The sequence below is a fragment of the Hippichthys cyanospilos genome, chromosome 1, assembly GCF_059441005.1.
Source record: "Hippichthys cyanospilos isolate Australia breed blue-spotted pipefish chromosome 1, RoL_Hcya_1.0, whole genome shotgun sequence".
NCBI classification, from domain to species: Eukaryota; Metazoa; Chordata; class Actinopteri; order Syngnathiformes; family Syngnathidae; genus Hippichthys; species Hippichthys cyanospilos.
Window position 1 is genome coordinate 24,674,124 of NC_142369.1, and position 25,334 is coordinate 24,699,457.

Below are 25,334 nucleotides of genomic sequence, written 5' to 3' on the forward strand. Positions count from 1 at the left end.
TGTGTGTGTGTGTGTGTGTGTGTGTGTGTGTGTGTGTGTCACACACATACAGACAAGTCAGTAGAAATCGTGTCTCAAAAAGGGAGCAAAAGGTTTTCTCTTTCCCGGGGGGGGGCTTAGCAAAACATAAGTGAGAAGCACTGCACAATGTGTAGCTGATTTTTACAAGCCACTGAACGACTTTGATTGGTGGATTGTTATTGCGAAAGATACACCATGAATAGAGATAACAGTTCAGAGTGGTTTACATGTTCAAAGGCAGTAGGAAAAAGTTCAAAACCTATCTTGAAATTTTCTAATGAAAACAAAAAATCGTTCAAACAAGGGTAGATAGAGAGGAAGAAAGTGCAAGCGAAAAATAGACCATCAATCGAGATAACAGTTCAGAGTGGTTTACATGTTCAAAACAAACTTTAAGTCCGTCTTCTGTCAATCGTATTTTTTCTTGCTAGAAACAGTTTTTCAATGTCTCCAAGTTCCTCTGCATCCAGCGTATATTTTTCTGCAAGTTCTCCAGTGCAAGTTGAGGACCTTTGAACTGAGATGCATGTTCCCTGATGGACTCAAAGAACAACTTCACCTGGATTAAAGAAATAGCACAACAATCATTACTTATTTGCATTCACTTGGAAAGACAGTACACTACACAGGTATTGCCGATACATTCAGAATGTGTTGTGGACATACTGTTCAATTGTATTCATGAGTGGTGGTAAAGTGGCATACTGTATACTGTACCTCAGCGTATTCCTCTGGGTATGAAAACTGCCCTGTGGTACCTATGAGAATGTTGCGGATAGTAGACGAGCCCAAATCGAATCTGGTGAAGATAAGATACAGAGCACACAGTTACCCATATTCCAAGCCTCAACCATGGCATCAAAATGAAAACAAGCTTCTCAGTGACACGGACTTATGAACCAGCGTGCTCCAGTTTTTCTTGACAAAGTTCCATGCAATGCGGTGTCCCCGGGGGTTTCGGGCCACCCCAAAGATGAGCGTGGCCAGGTCCTGTGGTCGTATCACCTGACCTTCCAGACCCAGGTCTAACAGCCTGTAAGGACAAATTCCCAATTGGTATTCTATTATCATGCCACAGGAAAACAAACATGATCGTTTTCCACAAGGTGGCAGCATAAACCATGTGAAAATAGGCTATTGGCATCTGCCGTGAATAGTTCTTTTTTACACGCAGTTCTCCATGACTACAAACAGCAAATCACAAGAATAATGATATGAAAATCAATTCATACATTCGGTGTTATGTAATTGCATTAGTGTACATTAAAAAAAAAACCCAGGAGGGGAATGTACCTGTGTAAGTTATTAGTGTCTCTGCTGTTGGTCAAAGCAAGCAAAAGTTTGTCTTTCTGTGCTGGTGAGCTTGAGGTCTTGTACATGTGCAGGAGTGAGGCCCATCCGTGATCATCCAGGGCACCAACTGCATACACAGTGCTGGCCACATCAGTAGGAAGTCTACAGGTAACACAATTTGAAGACGTGTTTGTTAGTCCATCATCAAGAAGCAACAGAAAATCTGACATTGAAAGTGGAGCTGATAGAAGGCCCGACTTGAGAGATCCATTTGATTGAAGCCACTCTTTGAAACGCCGCTGTGCCTCATCAAGGGAGGAAGTGTCATTCAGATGGCACGCCAAGGAGAGAACCTCTGACCTCAGTCGTCGGGTTGACACAGAGCCCTCGTCACTCCATGTCTGATTGTCAATGACACCGCGGAAGAACTGCAGGATGTAGATCTGCGGCAGAAAAAAACAGAGTAGCAAACTTGAGTAATGCTTCATATTTCAGTCCTAAGTCAGTCTTGATATAACGTTATCTTCCTACCCTAAAGTTTTGCATCAGATCCACATCCCTCCGTTTCTCAATCATATGGTAAAGAGCTTCCAGGTATCCCAGTCCTTGGAGCAGAGGTACAGTATGCGTTTCCCGATGCAGATAGCCAATTAAATCAAATGCTTTGTTGAGCGGAAGGTACCCTGCCCTAAAAACACATAAGGATTTTTGAAGCATTAAATGCTGTATGCACTATATAAATTAAGAAATACAAGTCACTCCTGTCAAGGTATATTCCCTCTTTGACCACAAACTAGTTGAGACTGAATTCACTCCATTTTGTCTCAGTTATTTCAATATGTGATTCAAGGGTAAACTCCTTTCTTATGAATTTAATTAACTACCAAAGGTCCTCTCTTTAAGATGGAGTACAGTACTGTTCCAACGTTGAGGATGTAACCCAAATTTGTATGACAGTCAACACATTGTAGTCTCACTAATGTCAACTCACTAAGTATGAAGTTGAAATATTTTTTAAGAATACAAATTTTTTTATAGGCCATTAGTATAAAACAAATGGAAAAACTAAATAAACCCCGGACTGACCGTGTGTCCTGCTGTGTCATGTGACAACATTCTTACTGTATGAACTCGTTCATTGTGTAGCATTAGTACCATCCTAACAATTCATGACCAAGCAACCCTTTAATCATGTATTAGAACACTCCCTAATGGGAATCCTGAAGAGAAACTGCACTTCTCACATTTTGTGTGCTACTACTGTACTTACACAAAAGATCATAAACAGTATACGCAGTCTTACGTGACGAGTTGAAATGCATTATGTATCAAGTGTGTCCTGTCTTTGTAACTCAGGGCGGTGTGGTTTTCTCTCAGCAGTTTTGTTATCTCCTCCCATCCACCATCCTCATAATGAACCACATAGTAGCCAGTCATGTCCACATTGACCTTCACCCAGTTGACCTCCTCTCCTATGTAGACACTGTCTGTAAGACAAACAGACAATGAAAGGCACTATTGTGGAAATATTGCGGTCAGCATATCAAAATAAAGGCAAAGAGCATTTTGCAACAAAATGTTTAGTCAAGTGTATTCATTGATAAATTATATTGTAAGTGTTGTACAAGTCTGAAGGAAGTTATGAAAGAGGATATCACTAATCACACCGTAATCTATTCTTCAGAGCTAAATCGTGTGACGTTCCCAAGTCGAGGCATGACTGGTCATGATTGGTCATGACCCGACCCCTAAGGAAGTGTGATGTACAGTAATATTAAACCGACGGCAGGTGAAAAAAATGGACGCCCCCTGACATGGATGAAACCGGGTGGGGTTTGTAGGTTAATTCATAATACACACACACAGAAAATTCATCTAATTTAATGTCATGTTCACACTAATAGGGTTGCATAGAAAATATCTTTGTAAAAACCATGTTTAACTTCCCTTCTTCTTTTAGGGTTCAGGCTGTAACTGTAAAATTTTGCTATGTCACAAAGATGAGGAGTTTCACTGAAATAAAAGTGATGCTTTGCTGCCTTTTAGCGGCATTCGCAACACGGCTATGTCCCACAGCACTCCTTTGACCCTAACCCTAACCCTAACTCAACAAAGTTACTGCGCAGTAAGTCTTGTGTTTCATGTGGCCAGGACGGTTGTCGGTATGATTCAAATGAGATGATGATATTGAGACCAAATTTGTTTGATTTATTAAAATGTGCCGTAACATGAACTCTTGTTTTGCACATGGGCCACACTGGGGTGTCACAGAAATCGATGTTGACTTTTATTTTTTTATTTATTGGCACAAACAGAAGCACAATAACAGTTTGGGTGAGTAAAAGTGCAATAGGCGACCTTTTGCTGCTTACCACTGGGAGTTGTCATCAGATGTTTGTGGATGGTACCAGATGCATCCGTCTTGTAAGTGAGAGGAATATGCCATAAGTAACTAGAGAAGAACAATTCATCTTAAATAATGTAACCCAAACACAAATGCTGACGCTATCAATCCATCCTCACCCTTGTTGCAATGTGGACCAGAGGGGGTCAGAAGGAAGCTGTGTTCTCAGGAATCTGACCTGTCTGAGCATCAGACGTGGCCCCGACCTTTTTATGACGACCAGAGGAACACCTTTCTGAAGGGTCCAAGTGTTCATCATGGCTGTCAAGTCCAAGTGTTCTCCGGCAAACATGTACTGAATGAAGCAATAGCTAAACTATGAGATTACAATGTTTCCAGATGGATTTCAGCAATTTCAACAGGCGTTTTACTTACTGAATTTTTATGGGCCTGCTCTCTGCTGTAACAATGCTTCCCTGAGATGAAATCCTCCTCTGAGCAAGTCTTAAAAAGAATAGGAGTAAATGTTATCCATCCATCCATCTATCTATCCATCTATCCATCCATCCATCCATCCATCCATCCATCCATCCATCCATCCATCCAGTCTGAAAAATGATATATTGCATACTCAGTGAAACAAATGGTATCATCCATCCATCCATCCATCCCTCCCTCCATTCGTCCGTCCGTCCGTCCGTCCATCCATCCATCCATCCATCCATCCATCCATCCATCCATCCATCCATCCATCCATCCATCCATCCATCCATCCATCACCATCTCTTCTTTGATGTGTGCAATCCTCAATTAAATTAGCATATTTCTATGTTTTTTTTCTGTTATTTACTTATTTGTATTCATACATTGGCCAAACTGTCCCACAGATCTTGGTTTTGTGCATTTTGGTAGCTATATTTGCGAAGGTATCGAACAATCCCACCCTGGAACAAGTCTTCTGACAGAAAATGGCGCAGCATGTGCAGGATACATGCCCCCTAGAGGTACAGAGAGGAAAAGAAACATGTTTTCAGGGTTTTACAAGGTTGATGATGAGCAAAAAATTGCAAGTGTGAGAAATTGAAAAATAACTGATATTTTTGCGTGAGCCTTTTGTGATGTTTTACAGTTGATGTTTGAATACTAAGCGATGTTGGTGGTAAATTGAAAAAGTAAAATAAATAAATACACAAATACTTGAATAAATAAATAAATAGGTAAATAAAACTGAGCTATTCCCAATAGTAGAACATTTCAAGCTACATATTCACATCGTTTTACTATTTAGGCTTGGAAATATGATTTTTTTTTTTTTTTAAATGTTGGCTAATTACTTGGGTTTTACACGTGCAACTTCAAAACTTACTAAAAACATTGCCTCCGGTCTACAGTAAAATGTTTTATAATGGCAGAGCAGATTGTTTTCCATTCACCTGTCTGTCCTGCACGAGCGAGACAATTTTTTGAACCTAGCCATTCACCTAATATTAGGTCGATTGTTGTAAAAAGCAAAAACTTGTGAAAAACAGAAACCATACTTTGTCATAAGAGACGGTGTCAAACATTTCACGGATGTGAGTGGGGCTCTCTGCTGGACTGGATATTGGCCGAGAAGAATTCAGTGAATCATGAGCAACTGCTGCAAAGCATGTGTGCAACAGGTATTCCTCCTGCAAAAACCGTGACATTATTCAATGAATTTATGTTATTCAGTCTCAGCGTCACCTTCAGCTGACCACTCTATTAAGTTAAGTGCATACCACTTTTAGTTCAGGGTATGTAGCCTCAACTGATATGTACTCCATGTACCTGGCAAACCCTTCATTTAGCCAGGTATCATTCCACCAAGTCATTGTTACCAAGTTGCCAAACCACTGCAAGCAAGGGGGGGAAAAAAACAACCTTTTAGGAACAAGTGTATCCACATCAAAAAATGAGGCCCTACAGCTTTCTATGAATGAGTGACGCTGTTCAGTTCAATTTGGCCTGATACAATTTGGCTCAGGTAAACACCTGACTGTTAACATTTCCAAAGCCGCTTGTTTTATATCAACAAGTGAAACACGGGAAGTTTAGGGTCAAAGTTATAGGGACCTACAAAAGAAATGTGATTAAATTCATTTAATTCTGAGCTGAACCGTACTGTCTATTGGAAAAGACACAAGACAAACTCATACCTGATGGGCAAGCTCATGTCCAATCACCATGGTAACCCAAAGTTTATCAGACACAGATGATATGTGAGGGTCAAAGAGCAGGCTGCTCTCTCTGTAGGTGGTCAGGCCCCAGTTTTCCATTGCACCCATCTGGAAGTCTGGGATGGCAACCAGATCTAGAAAAAAAAAAGATGAAGAAAATGTGAATCAATACTTTATTAGACTTTATGTTTAGCAACGGAAAAAAAAATATTGACCATATTTGGGTAGTGGATAATAAATGTTGAAATACTCCTCATAAAATGTAAGTATTTTGACAGCAACTTCAAGTGCATAGTGGGTCTGAGACCATTTCCCCGGATCAGCATAGATGGAAACCTATCATGATTAGACAATGTTTCAGTGATAACGCTTTTCTTCAAAGTAGGAAAACACCCTTTACTTTTCTCAATGATCATACCTGCACTCCAGATGATGTTGTTGCAGTCACAGATTTAAAATCGCAAATAATGAAAGCTACAAGGTATGTGCTCATCTTTACACTTGCAGCATACTGGTCCTCCAGTAAGCCGTCATCAATTTCTACTGAATTCACCTAAGACAAACAAACACCATTATAATAATAATTATTATTATAATTATTGTTAGTAGTAGTAATAGTAGTAGTAGTAGTAGTAGTAGTAGTAGTAGTAGTAGTAGTAGCAGTAGTATACTAATATTGCAGTATTGTCATTATCTCTAAAGAAGAAGCCCACATCATGAATCAAACAGCTATGATACTTACTATTTGCATGTTGGACAAAGAAATGAACTCAGAGCTTCGTCTGATCCTCACTGAGAAGTTCGCTTTAAAGTTTGGCTCATCAAAACAAGGGAACGCCATCCGTGCACTTGTAGGCTCAAAGTGAGTGGAAGCTAAGGTTCTATAAAAAAATATAAAACATACATTATATTAATATTAAACACTCGCCATACATCGATTTTCCTCCTGACCTGATCTCTCCCGAACCGGTCGTGTAGGTGCTTTTATAGAAACCCTGGAAGCCTTCTGCCAACTCTGCCCCATACTCAATATACAGGAAGTACTTCTGTCCACTAATGAGCACCCTGGGGGAAAAGATGCCAATCTGCTCATGGGCAGGGTTATGAAGACAAGGTAGAACCTAGAATATGAGGAAAAGTGGGTCAGTCAAAACATACATGTGCTAATCTGCCAGCTGTGTTTTCATTTACCTGCTCAGACAAATGAGCAAGGTTCTTATCCAGAATGGTTGCCTTGGAAATCTGCAGACCCTTACTGTGTAACACAACCCAATTGGTGTTGTTCTGGACGTCAATTTGGATGGTGACTGAGCCGGAGAAATTGAGACTAGTGAGGTTGGGATGCAGCAAGATGTGGTAATGAAGAGGAATTATATACCTAAGAAGAAAATGATTTGTTGTGATGAGTTCCAACAGTTCTCTTTGTAATTACTTGGCTTTTTCACTGAGGACGGCAGGGAGATTACCTTGGCAGACGGAGGCGGCTCCAAGGAAAGGACAGATTGTCTGTCTCGAAAGGAGTTTGTTCTCCAGGAGGCTGCGAAGGGCTTGATGCCTGCTGTGAAATTTGGGTGGGCTGCATTCCAACCATATATGAATGGAGAATAAACAGCACCAACGGCCTCACAAAGACCATTTTGGCTAAAATGTCCTTGATTGAACAAAAAGCCAAAGCCAAGCAGCGGGCAAACCACGGTTGATGAAAGCAGGCTGTCAAATCCTTTTTTTTGAAGGCCTGTAAAGGTGACGTTTCCACTGCAAAAGTATATGGGCACTTCTCTTTGCTTCCTAAACCTAAAAAAACAATCAAGATGATTTGTTAGTATTCCTCTAATTTACTGAACACAATAAACCTGAAGCAGCTAGAAATTGTCTCATTCTATCTTAATTATTATTACTGATGGTAAAAACCATGTTTACCACGGTAACCAGTATGCAATTGCTACATTGGAGACTCCCACATTGGTTGACTGAACAAAATTGTGAAATCAATCTGCATGCCTTTGCTATTTTATCTTTGCTATCTTATTGGTCTTTTACCTTTGAAATGGGTTAAAAATGGGTTAAAAAAAAAAAAGCTGAAATTTTTTCCTGATGATACTGATTATCTGAAAATTACATGACCCTTATTTATGATGATGTGATAGGATCAGGCCTTTAGTCATGAGCTGGTGAGTTGAAGCCAATTCCAGCTGCCTTTGAGCAAGAAGCAACAAGCAGTCTGCAAATGCTGTGTATTTAGAGACAAAGAACCATCTTGTCACGGTCTGTCTGGGTTTTTGGATTTAGTTTAAGTAGTTTTTGGCTCATTTCGTCTGACTCATTCGTGTTGGTTTCCCTGCGTCTGCCTTTTTCTCAGTCTCATTAGTTTTATCTCGTCCACCTGTTGTCCGTGTGTCCCCGCTCCTCACGTGTTAGCCAATCCGGTTCCCCTGCCTCTTGTCCCCGTCCAGCTGTAGTGTGTTTTCTGTAATTAGTTTTCATGTATTTAAACCACCGTCCCTCTGTTACTATTATTGTACCTCTCACCCCACAGATATCGTTAATTCATGTTCCCTGTGCCACTGTGGTTTTTCCCCCCCCTCCTACTCGCCCTCCATTCTTCCCCATCATCCGAATTAAGTCTCGTGAGTTATATTCCGTAACTTTTATTTTCCTACTTTGTCAAGTTTTTGTCTACTGCTTTTCCTGCCTTGTTTTATTATTAAAAGAGCATTTTTGTTTGAGCACACTCACTCCGTCCTCCTGCGTTTTTTGATTCATTTTCCCTCCACCGCCTCACGCCGCCATGCCATGACGTGACACATCTACTGTACATTCAAAGCTACTTAATGGGCAATTTAGCGTCTCTGTTAAAATGACCATGCATGTCTTTTGAATGCGCAACAAACCCAGTCCTCAGTGAAAACTGACACAAGAACAGGTACACGCAGAAGATCAGAGTGAAGGTTTGATTAGGAAGGCAGCAAGAAACTTTTTTTTTCTTTCATGAGGTAAGGTAGATGAAGCGCAGAGCTTCTTACATTGGACTTGAATAAAATAGTCATCATTTAGCAGCACCATACAATAATTAGAAGAGAATGTGCCCGTAGACTACTTTTTAGCACATTAGTCTTACAGTTCAGAGTTTATATTTCCTCACAGTGCTTAGTTTTATTACAGGTACCTTCATTCAAATCCCTCCCTACAAAGCAATCTATACATTAGGTCCATTGAAGTCTAAATTGTAGGATATCCATATGGGCCCTGCAAGTGGCTGGCAATTAGTCTAAGGTGTCCTGCGGCTCTCAACCAAAGATGGGAGGATAGGCTGAAGCTTATTGGTGACAATAATGAGAACAAGCCTCTAGTAAACTGTTGTCTGGTTGTGCTCAAGGACAAAGAATAGCAGTAGAACCATGCAAGAGTGAACAAAAGAAATGTCCTATGGCAGTCCCAGGTCTCAAGTCACATGTCAAAAACGAGTATTGAAAAAAAAACTACAAACTCCTTGATGAGCTAGCAATTTGGTATTTTGTCACAGTTTGTCACTGGAAAATGTAGGGGGGGTTAACGATTATTCAGACAGAGCAAAGCTGTATGACAACAGCAAGGATCTGATGAATCCTGAAATGAGGGTGGCTCCATCTAAATATACTCAAGTTTATGACACATGAGCCATTGCAGGTATAGAAAAGCAGGTGGATTAAAATTGGACAAGGAGACAAGGACATGGCTTGCAAAGATCAGGCGTCCAAAGAAATTGTGACCAAGAATCGTGAAACCAAACTAACAAAATAAATAAACAAAACAACATGAGTAATAGGTTATCCAGGCGATACAGTAGAAGGCGCAGACACAAGCCATGCCTGTCAGCGTGGACAAAAGCATATCGGGCCACAGCTATAAGTGTGAGGTGACAACAGCTGCAGGAGCATAGAGGCAAATCCAACACTGAGGTTGAATACCAGTGCTAGTCAACATTCCTCTAACACTGCCGGCAAGCTGTCTGGAACAAGGAGAAAAACAGCGAAAGCCAAAACGCTTTACCTTCATCATTTTAGCTTCCTCACTCCGATCTTATGCCACCACTGGAAACTTTCACTTTCTCTTTAAACACTCCTCCCACCGTAGTAACTCCACCCACCACTGGAGGTACATCAATGCAGGACAGAAAAGAGTAAATTCGTGCGTGCGTGCGCGCGCGTGTGCGTATGTGCGTGTGTGTGTGAATGTTAACAAGCCCTATAGAAGTCTTAGTCTATAGAAGTCTTTTTTTTTAATCTAAGATATAACGGTTTTGGGCAGATATGCTCCTCTCTCCCCCCTTCTTGTGCGTAGCCGGAGGAAGCACCGTTGTTAGTGGAAAGTCACCACACCAGCCAATAACCCATAATGCACTGTTCTTAAAAATTGGCATTCAAACAATCCAACAAATGCACACGTGCACCTCCAGTGGCGTGCACGTCAAGTACAACCAGTGCAGCGTGTTGATGCGCACGCAATCTGAAGCGCACGTCAACTGCTAGACAAAAATGAACAGAGACTAGTGAACAATGAAAGTAAGCGTATGCAAACATGGAAGAACTACACCGAGCACTATTTTGCCTTTTCTTCATCAGTTTACGAACAGGTGAGAATTTCCGCATTCCTGTTTTGGTTTCTTTACAATAATGACATCTATGAAAAGTCAGCGTACTTAACGCTATTTATTTGGGCCTGCATGGCTGCCAATATCAAATGCAGTTGTAAATCAGCTATCACCTCGTTGAATACTTGGAAATTGTTTTAACTGCACAATTATTATACAACTATGACCATAAAACATTACATTATACATTGTCAGTATTATGCAACTATTATTTTGTATTATGATACGTGGCAATTCACAAAATGGTGAAAAATGACATTATGCACACAAACCTTAAAAACACCTTGCCACTCTCTTTTTGAGGAATTAAATGTGACGTGCTTGCATCACTGGCACCGCCTGTTCACCTGTCGGGGGACAGATTAGGCTGGACACTGTTGTTTTGTATGGTGAGGAACTTCAAGAGAGGACGTCTGGAGGTCAGCTGGAGGTCACCGTCGGAAGACCACACGTCAAAGAGGCTCGTCCACTTTGCTGAAAATAGCAAACATGTCGACCACGCTGCCGTGGCAGGAATCACAGTGGCTACAAACGAGTGGGCATCATACAGCTGCTCTGTGAGTCAACGCCCCAGAGTGAGCAAGAGACACCACAGTACCTTCACAGGTTTCACAATTTAGTCACTTTTTTTGCACCATGGTAAATCTTTTACATGCCACTAATTTCATTGTAATATCTCCAGATCCCCAAGACATCTGCAGTGATGAGAGTAAAGGTATGTTAAGTGTTGCTACTAAGTTAGTTTTTTTTTTTTTTGCGTTATCTTACCTTGAATTTGTTATTACTATTCCAAAATATGTCTATTTGATATTTGGTGTGGTTTCAGCTCCTGATGTTGCAATATGGACAAACACAGTAATTGTCTTCATCATGAAGCTGATTCTTTTGAAGATTCTTTTGTTTAACTCTGTGGTGACAATTTACGCAGCGACAAGTGGTAATACGCTGCGCGACGCAAAAAACTAAATCATCTTTAGTGGTACAAAGTCTTGAATTTGTAATATCATAAGTCCTCCTTGTACCAATGCATTACAATTTTGAGGCTTCACCATGTCATTCACTTTCAGATGAATGGAAGTACCACTGACAAGCCAAAAGTGATTTTTCTTTCCCTCTATGAAATTTGCACAAGAAATTGAAGAGTTCTTCTTTCAGGGTGACTTCATAAAATGCCTTTGGAATCGAATAATATTGGAATTACCTAAGTTATCCGCAACCAGGGTCATAAGTGGGGCAGGTTTTGACAGCATTTGTTGCTTAAAAGTGTGCATCCCAGGTGTAAACAGTGTTGTCAGTTGAGGTTGTGTCAAAGCCAAACCTCCCATCTTATCAGCAGCTTGCCTAACCTCAGACAGACGTTAGTGCAGTCTAAGAGTGCGATCCCGGTGTGCTTTCCTTTTAACTTGGAAAGTTGTTTGAAATGTCACAGTCAATGTTTAGTTAACTATGAATGCTGTTTTCTCTTCATTGGTTGTTGAAATAAAACACTTGGACACGTTTCGTTGCTCCTTCTTTTTAAGTGCCTTGAATAACACACTGACATAACAACAGGGCACCACTGGGTGACAGCACAATCACAACTTACAATATTTAAATTATTCACATGGCAAGTGGATGGAGCTATCTATACAAGAACCTACGGTTCTTAAATAAGTTATGTATGCCAGCCACAAAACATTCACACGAAATTAACTTTGAACAATTGCAAAAAAGATTTGCTCAAGCTTCTTTCCAACAAAGAATAATGACAGAGCAGTTCATATGATTCAATGACTCACAGCTCAGTTGAGGAAAGAATAAACAAAAACGAAAACATTTCCCACAACAATTGCATTGGCCAATAATAGACAAGGTGGTGAAACGTTAATTTGAAGGATTAGTAAGACCTTCCGTATCCTATATAAGATAACAGCGAGAGACAACTGATCATTTAAAGTAGCACATTAAAAAACAGGAAATGGTGAAGGTGCTGGTTTAATGGTGAATCGTGTGTTTTCTACATAAAGAAATGGCCATTTGTCTTTGGCTCAAATCAACCCAACAAATGCTACGGTGAACAACAACTACAGGCCCATACACTGTACGTCCAGCCTAATGGCAAAGAAGCGGGAACACTCCAAATTGACACCCAAAGGAACTAGAAACACATCCAGGCAAGTTGGCAATTGGATCCAGAAATGCACACATTGAAATTAGTACCGAGGAAGACAAAACACAATTTTTTTTTTCCATTCAAAAAATAACCGCTCACATTATACTCAAATCATTATACTGAGTTCAATTGGCTAGTTTGAGATTGATGTACGTACTATCATAAAAATCACAGATTTTAGCATAAGAAACACTGACGTGGATTTGAACAAGCAAAAAACAAAAATATCAAAATAAAGTGCTTCTATAAAGACATCCCCTATCTGAGGTATGAAAAATCATACCAAATAGCAAAAAAACACACACAATATTTTTATGCCGTGCTAGAAAGACCAGACATATGTACACTATGAGTAATGCATCACTTTTCACCTACAGAACAACATTTAAATCATTGTCATTGGCTTCTGATCCAAAAATGGAGAAAACAGAGGAGAAAGTAATACCACAATTAGACTAGAGTCATCTCTGCTAAAGTAAAACCTTCCTGTTCGTACAGGAATCAGTGTCAATGCTCAGGCAAAAACGCTCTAGTGCACTTCATGTACATGCAGGACTATCAATTTTACGCCAAGGTGAGTGTGCAAAGCAGTAGCAGAATGAGGGCCGGCAAAGGTTGACGGTACAAGGTGGAAGGGGCGGCACCTCGCGGGTAGATCCTCCATCTGTCTCTGTGCGGATGAAGACTCTCCATGTCTTTCTGGGCACTGTACGCCGCTACGGTAAAGTTAGCGTCGCCGGTGGTAAGGAGGTCAAAAACGCAGGAGTGGAAGTAAATGTCCTGCACCTCCAGCTGCTCCCTGCAGCGTTCCTTAGCACCCTCCAGAGTGAACACCTGTCTGTCACTGTGGGAGTATAACTGTATCTGTGAGGAGTATCTGGGCCTGTGCAGATGCTGGAGCTGAAGGCCGACCGACGGCGGTAGCAGGGGCAGGCGGCCGCTCTGGTCGATGCGCTCGAGTCTGGGGCAGCCGCTGAGACACAGCTGCAGGTCCTGGGTGGCATCGTAGGCCTGAGCCAGCTCCTCGGGGATCCGCACCGCCAGGGTCAGATAGCGACCCAGCTGTCGGACGATCACCGTCACGCCAATGTAGCCCGCGTGCAGCTCAACGTGGTGGCCCGGGCTGCGTTCCGAGATCCAAAGGGCCCTCACTTTTCCGGTGGCGCTGTCTGTCCCCGTGGAGACGTGGATGGGGTCGCCGCTGCTTACGGTGCCATCATCGAAGGCGGCGGGTAGGTTGTCTGTCACGGCCTGGTAGACCCTTTGGTCGGTGCAACCTTCATAGGGCTTGAAGATAACCGTGACCTGTAAGACACAGAACTATCTGCATTAACTGAATGAACTGAGTGCACTTGTGAAGAGTGAAGAGTCGAGCACTTTTGGGTTGGCATGTGACACTCGTCAGTCTGTGTCATGGAGGGAGCTATGGTTGACAGCAACACTTGCAGTAGTGCATCAGAACAAAGAGTGTGATATGTGTGATGATTCTGTGGCTTCCCTTTCCCATAAATGTGGGTATTACAGTCTGTACCTCTACTTTAAAAATCTATTTGAAAAAATGCTTACAAACACTGTACAGTTTGAAATATGAGATATGAATATGAAATGAATTTGCGACATATGGACAAAAGTAACACAATAATTATGTTAATGACATTTTAAGCAATTCCATGCTACCGAATTTTTCAGGGGTGGCAGTTTTTTTTCTTCCAATAATACTGGTCATAACTATGTGCTAGGGCAACTTGGGTGCAGATAAAGATGACCTCTATGCCATCAAAGATCTTTGGCATTAATTTATAACAGAGCTTGCAAGGCCCTCTTTTGGGCTAATATCAGTGACCTCTTTCCCCTGGATGAATGAGTGTCACAAATCAAACTATACATGCCCAAAAGGGCGTAACTCAACTAAACTTTACCTATAGAGCACTTTCAAACATCCATAATCATATGTAAGTGTAACCTTAAGGTTTCCCAATATTTTTGCCCATGTAGTATTAATATAAGCAACTTAACACAGCACCATAATCATTAATTACGATTCGTAATTGCAATGTTGGAGTGAAATCAGAGCAAAACAGTTTACCCTGTTGGGTGCTGACCAACAGATTACCACGTTTCTTTTTTATTTGTGGTTTGGCCCATTTCATATGTATTGGCGTTTGGGTTATCGATTAGGAAATAACAAACTATAATAATAAGTTCAGTGCATTATTCCTTGTACAATCTACTAATTTATGTTCATTTATGTTCAATTACGTTCAATTATGTTCAATTGTATGGATTTTATAAAACAAACACGGAGCTCAGATAGCAACGCTCATATGTAACATATTATTGACACAGAATATAAAGAAAAGTTGAAATGAGTTTTTAATAAGTTGCAATTTGATGCAGTTATGCAAACACGCTGGCACACGCATGCACATACACACACACACTCGGAACCACGCACATACACACACCCGATACATTGGAAGCAGTGGTGTGAGTACAAGGGTGTGGTATGAGCATTGCAGCGAGCGCTAGTCCAGCATCGTAGTTCCGGTGAATGGCGGCTTTGTTCACATGACAGCCATGAGGCATGAGCCCAGTCGGGCCATTAAGCTTGGAGGGCTGTTGGGTGAGTGCGTGTGTGTGTGAGTAGGTGTGTGTGCGCGTGTGTGTGTTTGTAATAATTGTGACTAATAACATGCCCCGACTCTGACACAAGGTCAGACCTCCATCTCCACAGTGCAGCAGCCATACTATTTGCTTGGTGTGTGTGTTTGGGTGGGTGTACGTGCGTGTGGGCATACAGCTCTGTTTGCTTGTGTGGGTGTGTATGTGTTTGAATGATCAATGACAAGCATGGACTAAAATAAAGAGGAGAGAACTACGTATCGTTTTCTAATGTCCAATTTGTGCTGAACTTCTACTTCTTTATTGTCATATAGCGATAAAGGCCCACGATTCATAAATACAGAGAGCCCAAGGAGACGAGGCGCAGCGGGAAACAGTGGGTCCTTTCACACATATCATTCCATGTTATTAGAGGTCAGGCTTTGCTGAGCCATTCCCCACATTAGGTTTCACAACAGTGCTGCAGTCACAAGAGACGGTCACAAGACTGAGCTGTTGGCAGCACACCTGTGAGGACGACTGGCTAAGACCCAAATTAAGATGCTTAACTTTAAAGTGCAACGGATTGATAGGTGAGGAGAAAAGATCAAATTTTCTACATATCAGTTGCATCTTCAGCGTCAACAGTGACAAAGAAAGAGGGAATTTATTGGACGGTAACATTGTTTCAAAGTGTTAGGATGTCCTACCAAAGTGGAACTTATAAGGTTTAACACAATCCAGTCAGGCTTAACAGGCAATGGTTTTTTCAGGGTGTCGTTATTTTATTCTATTTCTAACTTAATCTGGTAAAAAAAAAAAAAAAAAACCTAAAAACGGAATCCCAACTTTGATGATGGCTGATACACATTCAGGATGATAGGGGGGGCTATTAGTGCTTTTCAATCGGAAATCTTGTGACTTACTGTTGGGGACTTGTGAAAAAAAGCCTTGTATACAATTTAAAATGTCCACGGTCGTTGTTCTAGTTTTCTTATTAGATAAGAAGCAATTTTCCAAAATTTGGGGTCAACGGGGTTTTTATCTTGAGGGGTGCACGGACAGAACTACTAATGGCATGCAATCCAGATCAGGTTTAAAGGGGAGGTCGACCCAAAAATTGTATTTACAATAATATGATCTATGTTCCCTCACTAGTCTAAACTTGACTTACACATTAATATTTTTATTGCATTTTAAATAAGCAGTAAAAGCTACCAGTTCTTTTAGCAATTTTGGGGCGTGGCCATTTTACCACTTGCTGTTGAACGACAACACTGTTGCTCAGGACACAAGGGATAACCCATCATGAATCAGCTTGCAAATGTCCCATGACCAAAGTCAGAAAGCAGATGATCAACGATTGGTTGTTAGTTGAGCCCTGAGCAAGTGTGATGTCATTTTCAGTTGACGGAAAGTTGCAAAACGGCTGCCCCCGAGATAAGTAAATAACAGGTGGATTTTCCTGCATAATTCATCTTCCACAAATCATCATATTGTGTTTAAACAAGCGGAACTGCAAACAAAATCTTAGTTTAAAGAGAATATTTGACATTTGAAAATGTTCAGGAAACAGCTTGTCTCTTACCTTATTGGTGGCTGTGGCAGAGGAGCCGGTGACCACTGGAACATTAGTGACCTGAACCGACAGATAGTCATTATCGATGAGAGGCCACGCCCCCTCCACCTTGCAAGTCTGGAAGCTGTCCTTGAACGTCCTCAAGTGGGGATCCCCGAACAGCCCGCAGAAAAGGAATCCGGGCCTGGCGTGATTGTGGCTATGAGTGTGTGCGTGCGAATGGGCGTGTGTGTGCACATGCTGCGTGCGACTGTAGTAGTTGCACGGCTCATGGTGGACCTCGGGGTGCGTGGTGGAAGTGGGGCCATCTCGGGAGCAGTTCCTCTGGCTCATTAAGTCAGAGATGCCCAGCATGGCCGAGTGGAAGACGAGGTTGCCCCTGCAGGACTTGGATGTCCTCTGCGTGCAGGCCAAGTAAGCTCGCAAAGCTTTGCAGAATTCAACCTGAAAGTCATCCACAGCCGGCGTGAGGTGAGAGGTCAGCGAGACAAAGTCGGTGGTGCACTTCTGGATGCGACACTGGGGGGGAATCACCTGGCACTCACCTACGCAGGAATGAGAGAAATACCATCAGTTGAAACTTCCTGAAAGCCGAAACATCTGTTTGAGAATGCGGGCAGCTTGGTTTTAAGCAGAAATGGAAAGTTTACATTCACGCCGAACACGACTAAGATGACTGTCGCCGGCTTTGAACTTAAACTCACAAACTTACAGGCCGGTTGCCATTTAATAAAAGAAGAAAAAGAGCCGCCCTCGGGCTTCTCAGAATGTTTCGATCAATCAAGCGAACCGCTCCGTAAGTGTAATAAATCCAAAGCGTAATAAACCAAAGAGCGGAGAGCAGCAGAAGGAAAAGATAAAGAATTGTTAGGACTACTTAAGACTATAAAAGATAAGGCCATGTTTATCAGGAACCATAAAAAGCTACCACAAGTCTTCACCACATTGTGTATGAAATAGACAGAGGCCTTACATTTGCAGTATGCACCTTTGCTAAAGTTACACTTGTACGATGAAGGGAAGTAACAAACTACAAAGCCTTTGTTCCTGATCCTAAACAGATTTTCCCGGTGAAAACTTTTTTCACGTTTTTACTGTTACACAACACATTTGTATCCGTGCGATACACCTTATCGTTATCATATCATGAACAATAAGCGTGATACGTTTTCTCTCCACAAAAGATGACGGCATGTTAAAAGAAAATATAAATGAAAATGGTAACGTCAATGGCAGTGTGACATGGTGACTGGGGATTTATTGAGCGGAAAAAAAAACCCAGAGGCGATGACATCATAACAGATTCTGAGAATAGACTTCCCCAACTGTGACCATATTCCAGAAAAGTGTTTCATGCATCAATAGTGGTTTGTGGATTTTTTTTTTTAGTATGTTTCCAGCCTAAAAATCATCAGTTCACATTTTTAGTTATTTTTGGCCAATTTAGTATATTTCTGAACTCAATTTATCTTCGCAAAGCTATGAGGAAATAGCTTAGATTTTAAGCCGACACTGTATATCTGTATCTTCTGTACATCTGTCTGTATTTTTATTTATGGACATGCAGGAGTTAAAGACCAGATTGAAGACCCATGCAAACATGGGGAGAACACACAAACCTCTTGCAGGAAGGCCTGGGCAAGCTGGAATTGTATCCAGGACCTCTGAACTGTGAGGCAGACGTGCTAAGCAGTCTGCCACCGTGCAGCCACCTCTACTTTCACTAGTCTTGTTTTTATACGAGTACTACTTCTTCTACTCAATATTTTAATGAAAAATAACAAAATAATTAAAGTATAATTGAAAAAAATGCTATCACGAAATAGAATAAAACCAAATGTTTTTGAAAAATACAAAAATTATCTGAAACAAAATGTTGTTTATAAAGGAGTGCAAACACTAATGCAAAAATGTCATCTGTTTTTCTCTTTTAAAATTGATAACATACAGGAGCTTTCGGCCTTCCATTTAAACACATTTATTTCTCTATTGCTCTATGTTCAGAATAAGCAAGGCCACAAAGTGGGCACATTATACAATACTACCTTTTTTTCCATCTCGTTCACATTTCACATGTAAAAAAGAATAACTAATACAAACTAATGACAACTAAATGAAAAGAAAGCATTTTCTAAAAAGATAAAAACTATTAAGATCAAACAAAACCACATCTAAATTCTAAATAAACCTCAATTTAAAAAAAGAAGTCAAACTATAATGCAAAAATATTATTATAACCCTAAAGTGAGTTTCTACGGTATTTCTGCCACATCTACAGTTGCAGAGTTGAGATGAATGTTGTGAAATGTAAAAAAAAAAAATCAAATAAAAGTACCATACTATCCAAAATAGCAGGTTGTTACTATATTCATCTCATCTTAAACACTTTTTCTATTTAAAGAGTCTCATTAAGGTGCTTATTAGCTCAACATTTAAATGTTTTACTCTCCTTCAGATTCAGGGACTATATTTTACTTGCCAGATGGAAAGCTTAGCCACACCGGCGGTTGTTAATGACAGAGCGTGTCTGTGTGTGGTATAGTGGCAGCGCGCGGCGTTAAAAGGGTGAAAAGTAGGGTGGGGTCGTACAAGGTGAGAGCCATGCATTTAGTCCTATGACTTTCATCACTTTAATTCAAGTTAACGCCAATAAGCACCAAAGAGCATAGAAGAAATGGAATCATGTATGTGCCCCATTTAAAAACTACAGTAAACTGTTATTTTGTTGTTCCCTCTCCTCGTGCTTGCTTTTGACACGTGACGAGTCAATATGACGTTTTTTTGTAACGTTGGAGCAAGGGAAGCCAATTAGCGAGCAGATCTAATGCACCAGGCAAAGCATGTCTCTATTTGATTAAGGCACAGAGGAGAGGGGACCTACCGTGAATAGGCTGCTACATACTAACATTCAGAGGCAAGAGAAAGAATGCCAGTTGTGTACTCCTTTCAAACTCATATGATAGGATGATCTCCTAAAGGCCAGTCAAGAGAAATCTGAAATTGTTTCAGCTAAAATCAACAAATTCCTCGTATGTCACACCGTCAGTTAACTATTTTAGATCTCGCTTTTTTACCAAAAAAAAAAAAAAATCCAGGCACACAAGCTGCCTTTGTGCACGCGTTGGTTTCAGGGGTGCGTGAAGGAGCCAGTCTCACCATTTGGGGGCAGTAGTGCTCTGTGTTTACAAAACAGTATGAGGGGACCCCCTACCAACACTAAAAAAATATATATCTCCCTAGCTTGGTAAATACTGACACCAGTGCATACACACAGTTAGTGGGTGTCACACATCGGGAGAACTGGGGACACATTGTTCCTAACCGAATTAACCTGACTTTTATCCGCTCGTGCAGGCAGCGAGTGAAATACAACTTCATATCTTATCAATGTGAGTTTATTCCTTTTCAGGAGGTATCATTATCAGTAGCAGGACTAACACTGACAAAAGTACCCTTTCACCATCAAGCATGAGCAGAGTGATGGAGCAAGACAAGAACCAAGTCCAATGAGAACGAAGTTCAAAGCACTTTCATGAAACGCTCAAATGTTTTGCAAAACAAGGCTCTCGCTATGATGAATAACAACTGTTCTGGAACACTTGGAATGTAAACCGTGATCTGGTTTGTGCTTCTGCCGTGGTGCTATCCAAAAAAACTGGCAAGCCTGAAATAATCATCCTCAGATATCCGCATAAGTCTGACTGGAAAATAAATGTTTTGAATTCATTGGTTTAAGGGATATGTATGATTGAGGCCTAGGAAATGAACCAAACAACAAGTGGCCTTTCAAATGTGTGATGTCACACTCTCTTTACCTTCTTATTTCTTATTGCATAAATGTTAAAATGGATGCACATTGAATTATTATAATTTGTAGTGATTTCATTAAAAAAAAAAAAAAAGAATCTTAAAAAGTTATCTAGACAGTATAGGTTCAACAGAACTTTAGCTACATATTATGAATCTAAAATGGGATTGGTGCCAGAGCAATATTTGTAATAGAAAGTGAGCACTAATTCCGCACCGACAAAAAATCATCTATCAATTGTAAAACTATTAAATAGCATACACGAAACAAAGGACCACAAGGGAGTGATGTGGTCTTTCCTCTTCACATGTGACTTTTTATTTAAAGATGATATTTGCTTTTGACAAAGAAGGTTGTATGCTCTGCCTATTTCATCCCTGTTATTACACAACATTGAACTACTCAAGAGACTGCAGAATGCATCTCAGCCCTAACTGCAATTGCATTGTGTTTGGTACCCAAACTGAAGATTGCAAACAAAATGTGGCCGCATACAGAGATACGGAGCAGCCATATTGTTACAATAAAAAAAAAAATTATATATATATATATATATATATATATATATATATATATATATATATATATATATATATATATATATATATATATATATATATATATATATATATATATATATATATATATATATATATATATATATATATATATATATATATATATATATATATATATACACACATTCAACTGCTGTGCTTTAATGTTTATTTTCTGCTATTAATAAATAAATAGGATTATCGCCTCCTAAAGGGATAGAGACATACACACGGGCTATTCACCGCATTGTGTGCCTGATGGGCTCCATACCCAAGGGCAAGAAGAAACAATAATAGAGTAATAAACAACAGTAGAAGCGCACTACTCATTGCAATATTAACTGACAACTAATCAATTACTAAATTAACTGCTAATAATTGTTGATAATACACTATTTGTTTAAATATGTCAAATTGTCAAAACGCTCAGAATTGTAGCCTCTCGACGATAATTATTCTCCAATTTCTTTAGTCGAGTGTGAATGTAAACTAATTACCATTGCGTTGAATCAAAAACCGCCGCAAACATCTGCCTTTACTTTGGAAATCAGTGATCGACTAATTTTGCTGATTTTCTGGCATTTTACGGACCAAACCAGTAACAACCACAAAAATCCATTGATTCAGAATAATAAAAGCCAATCATTGATTAATCAACAAAATATTCAATAGATGAAATAATCACAGTATTAATATTTGTTAGTAGTTCCACACAATAGCTATATTATTCTCATTTGCTCCATTGCCCCCATGTCCGTTTCTATCATCTCAGAGGTTCAATGCGTTTTGCCTGAGAATCGCTACTCTCTGCGGTTGATGGGGTTCCCACCTCAAATAATTTGCAGACATCAGCGATATTTCAGCCGGCAGCCAAGCTCCCGCATTCCCCACATGGCTTCTCTGCAAACATACCAGGGTCAAAAGATCCACAGTGCGAATCTCTCTGGCTTAGTTGGGAGTTTTCTTTTGTCTCCCGATTTGGAAGCCTCCAACCACTTTGTTCTCCAGAGATCTGACAGGGATCTCCAGGCATCATCTCACAGCCCAAGTGCTTATTGATCACCTTGTGGTGCATGTTCCCTCTCACCCTGAGCTCAGATCACACAAACAGCCCTCCGAGCAATAGCTGCAACACTTTACAGGAACTCACGACAGCATGCACCCTCCTGGAACAGAAAGTCAGGAGTGTGAACACAAGACTCCGACATTCCTTTCTTCCTGTCTAAACAAACGCACGGCACTGACGTACGCAAGGACTAAAACAGAGGTGAGAAGTACGCCTCAGGAATGATAACGGATCGTACAAGTTGATGCATATCAATGCTCTGTTTGCCAAATGAATGACATGCATTCTTTCCAGGTGGTGCTGAGAAGGTTCATTTTATTGGCAAGTGTCCCCCCACCTCCCCGCCCCCAACCACCAGGCTGTGTGCAGAAGCACTTTTGTCCCTCTGCCTTGACTGTGTTAAACTAATTACTGAAGGTGTGACTGTTCCACAGACTGTCAGCCCCCCTGCACATGCACAATTACACGCACATGCACAATTACACACACATGTACAAACACACATTGAACAAGAGGAATGAATGGTGGCTACATAAAGAGTCTACTTTTTGGACCACATAAACATGCATCCAGGATAATGCATGAATGGTGTCCTCAAACACCTTTGAGATCAAGTTGTCTGTGAGTTGAATTCCCCGGTGATTCATGTACAACACCTAGTCAAGTACATTATTCTTCAGACTAAGATTTGTTCATTTTCAAAGACAGTTTATGCGAGGAACATACCTTTGACAGCCTATACTACCATTGTTGAGTGGAAACTTCAAATTGAGGCCCCAAAAACAGCACTTAACTTTGACTATGAAGATACAGTTTCCCCAAAACAGATGCCTAGTATGGAACCCACCAGTGTATTGTCTCAATATAAAGGTGCATGTTTAAGTATTTCTATGAGCTGCATGTATTGTTTCAACTTTTATTTTGATGACACCTCTAAATAAGACGAAAGCAGTTATTTACTAACACCGTTACTGTGTTTCAACGATGTAAAAATTGTTTCACGATAATTGTGAAGAGTACTGCATAGGATGCCAGCTTTACTATCAGTTAAGCTGCCCATACAGTAACACTTTGTAACAAACCTTTCCTTCCACGAAGAGACCCGTAACCACTTATATTATTATTGACAGCAGCTAGCTATTTGCACATGTGCAGAGGCATTGCTCGAAAGCTCCCTTACTCTGCAGCCATTAAAGAGCAAGCAGGAGAATGACGGCCCCAGAGAGAGAAGCATGCCGAAACTCGATCCGGGCTGGGACTGCTGCACTGCCGCTGTACGCACAGTCAATGTCAAGCAGGCGTGGGCCCAACACAAAGAAGAATACAAGGGTGGAAAAAGTGACAAAAGAATGTCTAGTCGTTGCATGCGCGCGGTGTGTTTATAGCGCGCTGATAGAGGAGTGATAAAAAGTGGTTGCAGTGTGCTTACCTAAGCGGGCAGTGGAGGTCAGAGCGATGACCAGCAGCAGCAGGGGCCGGAAGCGGCGCACCAGAGACGGGGCGGCGAGGCGCTCAGCCCCGCTGCAACAGCATCCGGCTCTCCCCATCCCCGTCCATGCAGGGCCAGGAAGGGGGAGAGGACAGAGCTCAAAAAGGCGAGCAGTAGTGGCGGCCAGGCCTTAGGACCACTACTTCTTCTTTTTTCTCCTCCTCCTCTTCTTCTCCACTCTTCTGTCCCTGTTCTCCACGGGTGAGCAAGAGCATTAAAATACTTCTACTCCACGGAATGGTGGGCGGAGGTGCGCAAGGAGAAGGAAGAGGAGAAAGTATGCCTGTCAACGATAGTGGTCACACTTTCCCTTGTCCCGGCATCCACACTTTGCAGCCCCACGTGAAGTCGACCACGACCACCACTCGACCTGCTTGATTTTCAAGCGGACTCAAAACACGCACTCTCCTTTCCCAGCGCGATTTTCTTTACTCCACCTTCACTCCTCCCCTTTCACTTTCTCCTCCTCTTCCAACAAATCAATAAAGCTTCAAGTGAGCTCTGCAGGCGGGAATCACGCCCACAGTGATTGAAAGAGAGAGAGAGAGAGAGAGATAACGTATCCGTACAAATACACAAAAATAGTCCTGAAATTACATTAGAAACAAAAAAAAAGATATTCATGATAACGTGGTTTACCATAGTTTAATTGAAATGGAAACTTTTGGTTTTTATAAATCAACCATCCGCCAAAGGTCACAAATTATTTTTGAACAACAATTTGTGTTAATTAAAAAGTGTCAGGTTTCCTTAGACTTAATCCGTGACTCCTGTGTAACAATCATATGGTTCCTGGAATGCTCGGTGAAAAAAAATGTTTGGTGCATTTTCAATTGACTTTACACATTTGCTGTTGGAGAAGGAGGCGTAGTCATGTCATGCAGAAAATGTAAGAAACCCACCTGGATCATCTCAGTCATATTTATTTTGGCAGGATTTCAGCAACTAGAGATGAAACAAGTCATTGAATAATGCTGGTAGTACTTGAAAAGGTATGCAAGGATGTTTTCAAAATGTATATTCATATGTTTCTCATTGTTTATTTGATGCGAACGGACATGCCAAGGAAGCTGCAACAACATAATGTAACAACCAACCAATGCACTATATACTGTAGGTCAACTTTAACATAAAAGCGATGATTGGGTTCCGATTAGCTTGACAAGTTCTTGAGACTCCTTCATTCAAAATTATTGCCATCCTATTACATAGCTACCAAAATCAACAGAATATCATTAGCAAATCATATTTCATTACTGATTAAGGATGCTGGGAAACCACTTGTCAAGTTACGCTGTCCTGATTTTACATGGCAGAAGTCTCCGCTAGCTGCTAACGCGAGACATACGGTGCAGTCAGATGCAGTCAGGCATTTCAAACTCAGGCAGGAAAAAGGCCATCCATTAATAACTGTGATAATGACAATTGTTAATGTCATATTATTAATGTTATAAAAAAAAACACACACACAGCTTTGGTCCCTGGGATTACTTACGAAAAAGGCTCCACAAAATGTGACAGTGCTTTTTAAATTAAATCAATATTTCACGAAGTTGCTCTGCATGTCGCGCATCATTAAAAAAATACGACCATGAA

General features: G+C 40.8%; 3 protein-coding genes across 4 annotated transcripts; 1 reads left to right on the forward strand and 2 right to left on the reverse strand.

The window, feature by feature from the left end:
- Positions 1–67: 67 nt before the first annotated feature.
- On the reverse strand, positions 68–10,007 carry erap2 (endoplasmic reticulum aminopeptidase 2). Its single transcript, XM_088409134.1, has 21 exons — positions 9,886–10,007; positions 7,323–7,650; positions 7,048–7,234; positions 6,808–6,977; positions 6,599–6,737; positions 6,275–6,409; positions 6,072–6,192; positions 5,836–5,990; positions 5,419–5,532; positions 5,197–5,328; positions 4,525–4,656; positions 4,094–4,162; positions 3,838–4,013; positions 3,687–3,766; positions 2,618–2,801; positions 1,846–2,002; positions 1,573–1,757; positions 1,315–1,476; positions 914–1,054; positions 739–820; positions 68–580 (listed from the first exon to the last, which is right to left on the reverse strand). The coding sequence occupies exons 2-21, from the start codon at positions 7,490–7,492 to the stop codon at positions 449–451; spliced, it is 2,823 nt and encodes a 940-aa protein (XP_088265260.1). The 5' UTR covers positions 7,493–7,650; positions 9,886–10,007; the 3' UTR covers positions 68–448.
- Positions 10,008–10,320: 313 nt separating this feature from the next.
- Positions 10,321–11,894, forward strand: LOC148429787 (uncharacterized). The gene is made up of 4 exons (XM_088409165.1): positions 10,321–10,468; positions 10,790–11,092; positions 11,169–11,201; positions 11,313–11,894. Exons 1-4 carry the CDS (start codon positions 10,414–10,416, stop codon positions 11,450–11,452), a joined length of 531 nt encoding a protein of 176 aa, XP_088265291.1. The 5' UTR covers positions 10,321–10,413; the 3' UTR covers positions 11,453–11,894.
- Positions 11,895–11,983: 89 nt separating this feature from the next.
- On the reverse strand, positions 11,984–24,189 carry rgmb (repulsive guidance molecule BMP co-receptor b). 2 transcript variants are annotated; one of them, XM_088409155.1, is made up of 3 exons: positions 23,679–24,189; positions 16,828–17,363; positions 11,984–13,943 (listed from the first exon to the last, which is right to left on the reverse strand). In XM_088409155.1, the coding sequence occupies exons 1-3, from the start codon at positions 23,794–23,796 to the stop codon at positions 13,203–13,205; spliced, it is 1,395 nt and encodes a 464-aa protein (XP_088265281.1). In that variant the 5' UTR covers positions 23,797–24,189; the 3' UTR covers positions 11,984–13,202. The 2 variants fall into 2 exon arrangements, with proteins under 2 accessions (XP_088265281.1, XP_088265272.1); XM_088409146.1 differs by lacking the exon at positions 23,679–24,189 and adding an exon at positions 22,096–22,548.
- Between the last annotated feature and the right edge of the window lie 1,145 nt (positions 24,190–25,334).

Excerpts from the sequence above, each read along its gene's own strand:
- erap2 (XM_088409134.1), bottom strand. The coding sequence starts at position 7,492 with ATGGTCTTTGTGAGGCCGTTGGTGCTGTTTATTCTCCATTCATATATG. Across the intron at positions 6,978-7,047 it reads TTGCTCATTTGTCTGAGCAG|GTTCTACCTTGTCTTCATAA; the intron begins GTAAATGAAAAC and ends CTCATATTCTAG. Across the intron at positions 1,055-1,314 it reads GACACTAATAACTTACACAG|GCTGTTAGACCTGGGTCTGG; the intron begins GTACATTCCCCT and ends TTGTCCTTACAG.
- LOC148429787 (XM_088409165.1), top strand. The coding sequence starts at position 10,414 with ATGGAAGAACTACACCGAGCACTATTTTGCCTTTTCTTCATCAGTTTA. Across the intron at positions 11,093-11,168 it reads ACACCACAGTACCTTCACAG|ATCCCCAAGACATCTGCAGT; the intron begins GTTTCACAATTT and ends TAATATCTCCAG. Across the intron at positions 11,202-11,312 it reads CTGCAGTGATGAGAGTAAAG|CTCCTGATGTTGCAATATGG; the intron begins GTATGTTAAGTG and ends GTGTGGTTTCAG.
- rgmb (XM_088409146.1), bottom strand. The coding sequence starts at position 22,258 with ATGCACCACAAGGTGATCAATAAGCACTTGGGCTGTGAGATGATGCCT. Across the intron at positions 17,364-22,095 it reads CTGTGGATCTTTTGACCCTG|GTGAGTGCCAGGTGATTCCC; the intron begins GTATGTTTGCAG and ends ATTCCTGCGTAG. Across the intron at positions 13,944-16,827 it reads CTGCCACAGCCACCAATAAG|GTCACGGTTATCTTCAAGCC; the intron begins GTAAGAGACAAG and ends TGTGTCTTACAG.